Source organism: Silurus meridionalis, chromosome 29 (genome assembly GCF_014805685.1).
Source record: "Silurus meridionalis isolate SWU-2019-XX chromosome 29, ASM1480568v1, whole genome shotgun sequence".
NCBI classification, from domain to species: domain Eukaryota; kingdom Metazoa; phylum Chordata; class Actinopteri; order Siluriformes; family Siluridae; genus Silurus; species Silurus meridionalis.
In genome coordinates this window covers 10593658-10605192 of record NC_060912.1, presented here as the reverse complement: position 1 = coordinate 10605192, position 11535 = coordinate 10593658, and the positions used below count along the sequence as shown (strand labels likewise).

The window sequence follows — 11535 nt, the reverse complement described above, 5'->3', positions numbered from 1 at the left end:
TGTTACCTGTGGAGCTGCAGGTGTGTGTGAGAGAAAGTGTGTGTGTGTGTGTGTTACCAGTGGACCTGCAGGTGTGTGTGTGTGTGTATGCGCAGGACAGAGAAAACTTACTATCCACACTTATGATTGGCCCCTCCCACCAAGATGTATTTGAATTTTCTATTTCCATTGGTTACCATAGAAACCACCATTCAATCAAATAATAAATGTAATAGTCAAATAAAAAGAGGAGAACTTTGCAAGGACAGATTGACTTTAATGTAGACTCTTCAAAACACACTTCAGTTGCAGTCATAACACACACACACACACACACACACACACACACACACACACACACATTACTACCTAGAGAGCTAACAGCAGTAATTAGTCATTTTACATGCACTAAAAAGCAAAATCAACACTATTTACACTGTAAAACATCTGGGGGTTTATGCTGGAATAACACCTGCCTGGGCGGAGTAATAAACCCCCCAATTTCAATCTGATTTTATTCTCTAAAGAACGACATGCACTTTTTATCCACTTACAGTTACAGCTCATGTCAAGGAACCTCGGCGAAACAAGCTGTTTGCATTTAGGCTTTAGCAGCTACAAACGCTCCTTCCTTTACCACCCTGTCGCTTTTTTCTCTCTTCATGTAAAACAAGGTCACGTTACTGAGGAATGTGTAAAGCGCACTGAAAACATCAAGTTATAGCTTCAGTTCAAACTCGTACGGAGCTCTGACACTGGAGACTCCTTCAACATTAACATTTACTGCATTTGGTAGACGCCTTTATCCCGAGCGACTTATATTCGAGCAGGAGAGGATTAAGGGCTTTGTTCGAAGGCCCAGCAAACGCACTGGGATTTGAACTCATGACCTTCTGAATCAAAGTCCACTGAGCTAGCACCTCCCACAACACATGTAATGTGATCCTTGCGAACGATTAGCTATCAGAGCTGCTGTTGTAGGAAACAAATTAGCACCTCCTGGCCAATCAGGATTTAGAACGGAACAGTGCTATGATGTCTGTGGTATTACTTGTATGCTAAAGGTCAACATCTGGCCAGTGGTGCTGCTCGGAGTGGTTTTAACGGCGCTTTCCAACATGATATTGAGTTCATACAATCCATGGATCATAAAACAAAGTCAACAAAGTGCTCTCTCTCTCTCACACACACACACACACACACACACACACACACACACACACACACACACTTCATCCTCTTCTTCATGTCCTCCAGTCCCTGTAAAATAACACACAGTCATTAAACAGCAGCATAACAACACATAATACTTTGTGTTTAAGGCGGTTCTGTCGGACTGTACCACTTTTTTGCTCTGTAGGGTTGACCTACCTCTACACCGAACTGGTGGTTTGCTCCAGTGGAGACATTGGGCTACAGGAATTTGGGACATCCTGGAGAGTGTTTCTAGGTACATTCACGGGTCTCCCTGGCAACAACAACACATGACATTCTTCTTTAAATAAAAATCTCTCTCTCTCTCTCTCTCTCTCTCTCTCTCTCTCTCTCTCTCTATATGCATAGTGGATTATTTACCTACCCCACCCCTATCAAAACCCCCAGCAGGCTTTTGAGCTTTTGACATTTCGAAGTGTTTTATCCTGTGAGGTCATCACAGGTCACACGTCTACTCAAAATCATGTCAAACTTGGGATTGAATAACTTCAACCCACATCTTTTGTTACCCTCTGTAGGCTGAGCTGAATTGCAGCACTTCAGCACTATGGACAGTGAACTTCTTTTGCCAGCCACTGCACCAACACCTGTTTCCTGTTCTCCTGTTCATGAGCACATGAGGTGTGTGTGAGGTACCTGTGCAGGAGTAGATGCACCACAGCGCCCCCATCATGGCGATGCCCATCAGGAACGCGGCAATCACTGTGACCAGCACTGAGTTTGCTACTGAACACACAAACACACACACACACACACACACACACACACACACACACACACACACACACACACACAAAACATCAGTGTGACCCCTGACATACAACACACAGCAGGGTCATAATGCGCAAACTCTGTGAGTGCATGTGTGTGTGTGTCTGTGTGTTTGTGTGTGTACCACCGCTAGATGCACTGTGCTTGGACATCATTGTCTCACGAGGCTTCTGAGCCAGTTTACCTTCAACACAAATCATGTGATAAAAAAAAGAAATTCAAGTCAAAATTTACTTAACTTAAAAAATATGAAACTCAAATCATGAACATAATTTTCTATTCATTGATGTATTTATGAATTGATGTTGTGGATGAATGGAATGTTATAATGTTGTAATGTGGAACACTAACCATCGGGGGGCAGCACCAGACCCGCCAGAGCATCAGGGAGATACGTGACCAATACAGGCCTGGATAAGTTCCTGTACTCACACTAGTGTGTGTGGGGGGGTAGATAGATGTACAGTAAGAGAGAAAGGGAGAGGGAGGAGGTAGATATATATACAGAGAGAAAGAGAGAGGAAAGGTTAGATGGATAGATGTACAGTAAGAGAGAGAGAGAGAGAGAGAGAGAGAGAGAGAGGAGAGAGAGAGATAGCACCCTCAGTCAAGTAGAACTTTATAATTATAAGGTCTTTTGTGTGTTTGTGTGTGTGTGTGTGTGTGTGTGTGTGTGTGTGTGTTACCTGTGCAGATGCAGGTGTGTGTGTGAGAGCAGCGGTGTGTGTACAGTCTCTGTGTGTCTCAGTTGCGTCTCCACACAGCTGCAGGCTGCAGTGCAGGAACTGGATGGAGTTATTAAACACCGGCCGCAGAATGAAGCTGAACCTGAGCTGGACTGTCGTCTCTGTCCTCTCTGTCCTTTCCTCCATGTCCATGCCTCTGGACGTCCTGTCTTTTGATTCCGGTCTTTTGTCTCTCTGATTGTCTGTATCCTCTTCCTCGTCCATGATTTTTAGAACATGATGCGTCTCGTCCTCTTCTCTATCCTGCTCTTTCTCAGCCTCGTCTTCCTCCGGTCTTTCTTTATCGCTGTCCTCTTTTTCTTCCTTGTCTCTCTCTGTGTCTCTTTCTCCGTCCTCACCTGCTCTGTGGTCTGTCTTTGTGTCTGTGTGCATGATGAAGGACGGGTCTGCGGGACAGAACTCTCGGATGATGGGCCAGCTGGTGTGAGTGTGTGGGTCTGAAAAGGAGAGAACACACACGAGCGAACCTCCAACTTCTCACTGATCCCCACACTGCCCGAGATCTGAGAGAGAGAGAGAGAGAGAGAGAGAGAGAGAGAGAGAGAGAGAGAAACAGAGAGAAGAAATTGACAGTGAGACAAAGACTGAGACAGGGAAGCAGATATAGAGAGTGAGAAAGAAGAACAAAAAGAGAGTAAGACAGCAGCAGACAGAGAGTGACAGTCACAGGGATAGACAGACAGTGTGTGAGACAGAGATAAAAAAACAAGACAGACAGTAAGTGGGACAGAGACACAGACATAGAGACAAATTAAGTGACACAGGACAGATAGAGAGTGAGACAGCAACATCGATTGAGATAGAGATACAAAGCGAGACAGACAGAGAGTGGGACAAGGACAAAAAAGAGTAAGACAGGAAACAGATGGAGAGTGACACAGGGACAGAGACAATATTAAGTATGAAATGTTTTGTTTGTGACATGTCTGAAGGACTTGCTGTTTTTTAAACCTTGATAAACTCCAAAATAAATTCATCATTAATATCCTCGTCATCATCATCATCATCATCATCATCATCATCATCATCGTGATCACCCTGATTATCGTGAACACACAGAGGGAGCACGGCGGTGTGTGATCTGACCTCGGCGTACACTCGCCCGTGAACCGTCACCACGCATGGTCCCACTGCTCTCTGCTCAAACCTGTCCGTGGCAAACAGACGCATGGAGAGCAGAGGATCACCGTGCTGGCCAGGGAACCTGGGTGGGCCGTGGGCGGGACCGGGGCCGAGGGCGGGGTCTTTCCCGCTCCGCAGCATCCCTCGCGGCCTGGAGGACGGGTTTGGCGTAGGCGCGCCCCCGAGAGCGGGAAGAGGAGCTGTACATCTGAACTACAACCAAAAAAAAAACACACACAACATGACACACAGGTGCAGAGGCCACGCCCACATCCTTAATCACAAACATACACAAGACATGCAGGCCACGCCCCTTTACTCACATGTATAACCAATGGAGTTGACTGATTGGCTGATTTCTCTTCTGTCATTCGATCCTGTGAGTTCGGCGAAGTCTCGGACCTCCACAGCAATATCTAACAGACGTTACAAAAAATAAAGTTCATCAAATAGCAAAGCCACATGTACTTTTTTGCCCCTGAAGCTGCTCATGTTTCTGTCCAGCAGCTCCGTCACCCCTCTTTATATAAATGGTACGATTCATCTTGTTCAGGACGCTGTAACCCGGATCACTTATGTGTGTAAGAAACAGCGGGACAAAAACAGCCTGTTTCTCACTCACACACACACACACACACACACACACACACACACACACACACACACACACACAAACACACACTGACCCAGGTCAGATATGTATTTCCCGGCAGATTCTAACTCCATACGTGTTAATAACATATCCAAGGCCCTCGTTCCGAATGTGATTACGCCCATTATGAGACACTCGGCAGACAAAGACGCAGCAGGAATTTTTTTTGGGCCAAAGTAGTAATCAGAAGCGCACAAAAAGGCAAAAAGGAGCAGTGTGTCATGTCAAATAAGAAGACAAGGTGTCTTTGTGTCTATGAAAGGATTTTAAGTGTATTGTGAAGTCAAAAAAAACAAAACCCAATCCCTTTCACTGGAGTAAATTGTAAAGATTTGGCTGCTACTGAGATACGAGCGACACGATAATTCCACCACCGAAGCTGGCTAGTTTCAGGAAAGCTAACAATATACACCAAAAGTATTGGGACACCTGACTTTTCCAGCCATACTTGGTTCTTCACCAAACCACAAACTTGGAGGTACACGATTGTTTCGGACGTCTTTGGTAGCATGAAATTTTCCTTCATTTGAACAAGGAGATCCAAGCTTGCTCCAGCATGACAATGTGCCTGTGCACAAAGCCAGCTTCATGAACATCTGCTTTATATGGTTTGAATATGGTGGAAGATCTCCTGCGAAAAACCCTATTGAACAGCTTTGGAAAGAATGTGAACGCTGACTGCACCCCAGACCTCCTCACCTTCTCACCTACCTGACTTTTCTAAGAACCTTGTGGATAAATAAATGAGCACAAATCTCCACAAAATCTAGAGGAACATCTTCCCAGAAGAGTGGAGCTCATTATAACACACAAACGTTAGTGTAAGAGTGTAGGAACTCATCAAAAGTGAATAAATGACTATAAATGAGATCTTCTCTTTGTTAGTTTCACTACGTACTATCTTTCCTTGTGTCCCTCTGTTTCTGCATCCTTCTATGTTCCTTCACCCCCCACACACACACACTTTTCCCCCTCTGTCTGCTTTCCATCCCTCCATGCATTTCTCTCTGTTTTGTCTAACCGTGTTTCTGTACTGCACTTCTCTGCCGTGTCGCTCCATCTCTCCTTCGGTCCCACAGGAAATGACTGGAAACGCCAACAGGAAATGGCTCCCGTTGGATCTCGCTTGGCACGAGGGGTCCTTCAGGGTCACCGCCGAAATCGACAGAGTCAGAGTCTGCATGCAACAGAATGTGTGTGAGTGTGTGTATAGAGAAAGGAGTAATTGAAAGAAAGAAGGCGTGATCCATGTTGGAGAACACACTGCTTTATCTATTCCTGATTACAGGGAAAAAAGGAGGAGGACCTGTAAGGACTTTTTATCCACAGAGACAGCAAGGCGTCCGTCCACACACTGCACGTTCACGACCTTCCTGCTGCTCACGCCAGCGTCAAGCTCATGAGACAGCCAGTGCCTCAGCCACGTCTCCTCGACCTTCGCCTCCTCCACAGCCTGCACCGTGTCTGAGTGTAAAAGAGAATTTATTTTCCCATGATATTAAACATCAGCCAGCTTTGATTTTCTTCAGCCCTAGTGTAAGCCTGTATTGTGTGTGTGTGTGTGTGTGTGTGTGTGTGAGATTTGAGACACAGCCTCACACAGATGAAGTATTTTCCTTAGCACTGTGAGGTTTCTCTGAAATTTACTCCGTCTTTCCTAATAAAGATAAAATCACTTATTGTTCCGTTTTGAGGAACATCTTAAGGTTTTTTGCACTCATTTATCTTCGTAATCTGGACTCCGAACAGAAGGGTGTGATCTATTTTTAAAAGATATTTGGACGTTTTGCATCAGCACAGAGTCTTTGAGGGACACGTTTATGGACACTAGAAAGTCTTAAGGATGGAGTTTTTGAACTGTCAGTTGTCCTGTAGTGGAGACCTCAGCGATGGAGTGATGATGGTTTCTACAACCCCAATTCCAAAAAAGTTGGGACACTGTGTAAAATGTAAATCAAAACAGAATGGTGTGATTTGCAAATCTGATTTGTGTAAACCCATATTTTATTCACAGTAGAATATGTCATTAAGGTTAGTAAGATCTTCTTCTTCTTCTTCTTTCGGCTTCTCTCATTAGGGGTCTCCACAGCAGATCATCCGTCTCCAGACCCCCCTGTTCTCTACATCTGCCTCTTTTACCCCAACTACCTGCATGTCTTCCCTCACCACATCCATAATCCTCCTCCTTGTTCTTCCTCTTTTCCTCCTTCCTGGTGTCTTCATCCTCAGCATTCTCCTACTGATATACCCTATGTCCCTCCTCTGCACATGTCCAAACCATCTCAATCTCACCTCCCTCACCGTGTCTCCAAAACGTCCTACATGTGCTGTCCATCTAATAAACTCATTTCTAACCCTGTCCATCGTTGTCACACCCAACGATGGACACTCACGATTCTGTGATGGAAATCACTGCATGGGCTCATCAACACCTACAGAAATCACTGCCAGTGTACACAGTGCGCCATGTTATCCACAAACGCAGGTTAAACCGCTATCATTTTATCATAATACTGTTTATCTGTACAACATGGACTACATGTTTGGCGTTGGGCTGGTGCCTGTGAAGGACATCAGTGCATTTAATCAGAAGATAAATAATAATAATAATAATAATATTATTATAATAATAAAATAAACAAAGTGTTTTTTCCCCGAATGAAGGTCATATTTGTTCGCAATGTTAAAATTGGCCTACAGTTTGCTTTGTACGATCTGTCCTGTGAGCAGCGTGTGTGTGTGTGTGTGTGTGTGTTGAAATGCAGACCTAAAATGCACGTGACGACTTTTACAGCATTTATATTACACTAAATGAACGAAAATGCATAAAATCTTGGCGAAGATTTTGGTCTTACCTGCCCCGCCCCCTTTCAGCTTGACCACAAGCCGATTGGCAAAATGAGCTTCTGTATATGACGTCACAGAGGAAAAGCCGTTTTGATTGGCCCAGGCAAGCAGGTCAGGGTTTGTGAGGAGGTCAGGGACGATGGTGCTGCTCATGGTGAGGTCGGGTTTGGGAGGATAGAGAGGCGTCACACTGTGAGATGCCTGAGAGAGAGATGTAAGAGATGTAGAATCACATATCAGCTTGAGAACGAATGTGTGGTTATTTTGATAAAGAAGAGACGCCTCACGTAAACGGTGATGTGGCCACGGAGACCCGGAGTCACGAAAGCCCAGTTTACAGGAGCGGCACTGCTCAAGACTAATACTACGTTACACCACCCAGCATCAGCCACTGGGGGCAGCAGAGAGACAGATACCTCCACTTGTATGGACCTGAGGAGAGTGTGAGAGCAAAATAAGACGATGAGACTAGAGTTCTCAGTGTTCCCATTTGTGGCTGGTATATGAAGAGAAATGTTCAGATGATCCAGGATGTTCACTCAGGCAATGAAGGGCTTTTTCATGCTATTGATTCTGGTTTTAAGAGATACAATTATTCCTCACCTAGGATCCTATGTGCTACACTAGGGATGGTATGATTCAGCGATTCGCATCGGTCCATCGGCATAAAAGTTACCGATGTGATGCATCGATTTAAAAACAGTGTCCATCGGGTACAAGTTTGCATTTGTATCACAAAGCATCATTTTTAACATATTTGCATCAGGAAAAACTAATTTATTTATACATTATGATTAGATGTGCAATATTTTTATTATTTAGAAAGTGACAAAAAAATTTACCAATATCTTATGTTTTATATTTTATATATACATGAATATGACATATCACATCACTACGAGACCGAAGCGTGTCCTGAGAGTCACACAGTATATAGATTAACATGGCAGAGGTGCATCATCCTGGAGACAGAGCAGGCAAAGAACGACACTTAAGTAAATTGATAATTTGCTGTCTGTTTGACCAAAGAAATAAAATTGAACTATCTGCATCATATTGAATTGCAGAGCATCTCTAAAACATGTCTCTAAAATAGCACATATTCAGGTTTAAAAAACACTTTGGCCCATTTCACATGGTTTCTCATCAATTCACTCATCAGATTATGAGCTGCAAGGACTCCTGGTTCTGCAAATTAATTTAGGGATTTAATCTACATAACCAAACCTCAAGTCCTAGAAATGACTCCTGATTCTTGGTGTGTGATCATGGACTGTCCTTGAAAGCCTCCAGCTTGTCTTTCTGACCAACACTGGTAGCCCAAATATTTCATTTCATATCTGGTATATCAAAGCCGCCTTGCTGGATGTTTCCAAAAAGTACTTGCTTTAGGTATTCATATGATGTGTGACTATAAACTAAAGATTTATTTAGGGCACCTGAACTTTCCACCCATATGTGGTTCTTTCCCAAACTGTTCCCACAAAGTTGGAGGTACACAATTCTACAGGAGATCTTTGGATACGGTAACATAACATTTTCTCTTCACTTGAACTAGGAGACCCTGACCTGTGCACAAATCTAGCTTCATGAAGATCTGGATTACATGGGTTGGAAGTGAGTGGAAGATCTCCTGCTATAAACCTCATTGAACACCTCTGGGCTGAGTGTGAAGGCTGACTGCACCCCCAGGCCTCTTCATCTCACCTACATATGTACATGACTTTACTAACACCCATGCGACTGAATGAAATCTAACACAAAATCTCCATAAAATCTAGAGAAACAACTTCCCAGAAGAGTGGAGGTTATTATAACAGCAAATGGGTACTAAATGTGGAACGGGATGTGATTGCCACTTGCTCATCTGTAGAGAATTAGTGTTCCTGCACGATGTTCACAGCAGCTCACCCGCAGAGTCCGGAGGCTGCAGACCACAGCTTGATGACGTGCACTTCCGGGTTGGAGAGTCTCTCAGAGGAAGCGCAGCCGTTCACTTCCTGCTCCTGCAGCTTGGAGGCCAGGTAGTTATGAGAGAGAAAAAGAGACTGCAGGCGACACATGCTCGGCATGCTGGGATCTGAGGGTGGGGAAAACAGGAACGTGAAGACTTGTGGCCTTTTAACATTAGATGCATATATCGTCTGAAACTAAATCTTTAATCGATAAAAATGCCAAATAGAGCAAGGCTTGTGATTTGTACCTCGATGTGTATATGTGTGTGTGTGTGTGTGTGTGTGTGTGTACCCTCTCCGAGCCGAAGGTACACACGATTCGCACTGGCTGAGTGTGTAAGGGAGGAGATGCTTGCATGACGTTGAAGGGTCCAGCGCAGGAGGGCACGAGGTCGCCAGGGCAACGAGGGGATGGCATGGACACGAGCTGACACGCTCCCGTTCTCCAGCGTGGAGTTTGCTGATACCTGCAACACGCAAACACACACATACACACACATATACACTGACCATTGGCTTTTTATAACTGCAAAAAAAAACATTTAAACATTTTAGCACACACACACAAAATATAAGCACTGACCTGCACCATGACATGGAGGTTTTCTGGCAGCCCCTCATTCTGTAGAAGCCAGTGCATTGCATGCTGGGAACTCAGCACAAGAATGACTGAGCGCTGAACAGGATGTGAGTACGACAGTGGCTTCAGAACCACCGTCACCTACAGAGAAAGACAGATAGATAAATAGACCGACAGACAGTCTGGGAAGTTGGGACGGGCAACAAAAGTCTGGAAAAAATTATTTTACTAAAATGAAACAGTTGGAGAAACATTTTGCAACTAACGAGGTTAATTGACAACAGGTCAGTAAGATGATTTCGTATATACGTTTGGAAACCATGGACACCACGGCTTCTGGACTAAAGAGGAGAGGGACTTCCTGGATTGTTAACAGTGCTCAGTTAAAAGAAACTGCCACTCTGATGGTATGGGAGTGTATTAGTGTCTGCACATTTGGAAAGACTCCATCAATGCTGAACGGTATCTACAGGTTTCAGAGCAACAAATGCTTCCATCCAAAAAATATAATTTTAAGGAATGGCCTTACATGTTTGAGCAAGACAATGCTAACTGCATGCTGCATCTATTACAATAGCATGACTTCTTAGTAGAAGAGTCCGGGTGCTGAACCGGCCTGTCTGCAGTCTAGACCTTTCACCATATAAAACATTTGGTGCTTAATGAAACGAAAAATACAACAAAAACACCAAGAACTGTTGAGAAGCTACAATACAGTATCAGACACATATGGGACAACATTCCTCTCTCACTGGTCTCCTCAGTTTCCAGATGTATACAGACAGAAGACGTGATGCTACACGATGGTAAACATCGCTCTGTCACAACTTTTTTTGAGACGTGTTGCAGAAATTAAATTCACAATAACCTTATTTTCTCTTTAAAATGGAACATGTTCTCAGTTTAAACATTGAATATGTTTTCTCTGTTCTATTGTGAATAAAATATGGGTTTATAAGATTTGCAAATCTTTGCATTTTGTTTTTATTAACTTTTTGGAGTTGGGGTTAGACAGACAGACAGACAGACAGACAGACAGACAGACAGACAGACAGACAGACAGATAGATGGGTAATTGTACCAGTTTCTCTGAGCTGCGGTTAGGTCTGGCCACAGTGATCACATGAGTCTCTTTAGCTCCACCCTCTCTGGCAGCGCAGCCTGGCCCCGCCTCGAAGCGTTCAAGCTGAGCATGTACAGGATGCAGTGCCCCTGCTGGAGAAACTCTGCACTGCAAAGTCACCTCACCTGCTCACAGACAGAGGAACATGCGTACTCCATCCAAAATTCCATTTTTGTGCACACATCCTTCTGAAATACACACACACTCTCTATCACACACAAAACTCACACACGGGCTGCATTTTGAGTGCAATCCAAATACTCAAACTAATCTGAAGTGTGTGTGTGTGTGTGTGTGTGTGTATACAGTGTATTTCCTAACCTGAGTTAACACACCTGCCTCTGAGTGTCCAATCAGACTTCTAAATCACTTCACCTCTGTCTGGATATTATATTTCAAAAACCATTTGTGTATGTGAGCTGGAGTGAAAGCTCCAGAATATTCTGAGCTCAGAAAGAAGCCTGGCGCCGGGTCACACTCGGCACTCATACACACGTAGGTGTGTGTGGCACTGCCCGGTGAAATGCTAACGTATTTGCCCACAC

General features: G+C 44.2%; 1 protein-coding gene across 1 annotated transcript in view; it reads right to left on the bottom strand.

Annotated features, from left to right (window-relative positions):
• Nucleotides 1-235: 235 nt before the first annotated feature.
• Nucleotides 236-11535, bottom strand: part of engl (endoglin, like) — a 15361-nt gene continuing 4061 nt past the window's right edge. The window contains 17 exon segments of the mRNA XM_046843998.1: nucleotides 236-1239; nucleotides 1351-1447; nucleotides 1831-1920; nucleotides 2090-2149; nucleotides 2317-2398; nucleotides 2652-2979; nucleotides 2982-3214; nucleotides 3798-4046; nucleotides 4157-4249; nucleotides 5507-5662; nucleotides 5792-5949; nucleotides 7341-7533; nucleotides 7620-7764; nucleotides 9244-9412; nucleotides 9580-9754; nucleotides 9871-10008; nucleotides 10949-11115. Coding sequence (XP_046699954.1) covers nucleotides 1353-1447; nucleotides 1831-1920; nucleotides 2090-2149; nucleotides 2317-2398; nucleotides 2652-2979; nucleotides 2982-3214; nucleotides 3798-4046; nucleotides 4157-4249; nucleotides 5507-5662; nucleotides 5792-5949; nucleotides 7341-7533; nucleotides 7620-7764; nucleotides 9244-9412; nucleotides 9580-9754; nucleotides 9871-10008; nucleotides 10949-11115 — 2531 coding nt within the window. The 3' untranslated portion in view covers nucleotides 236-1239; nucleotides 1351-1352.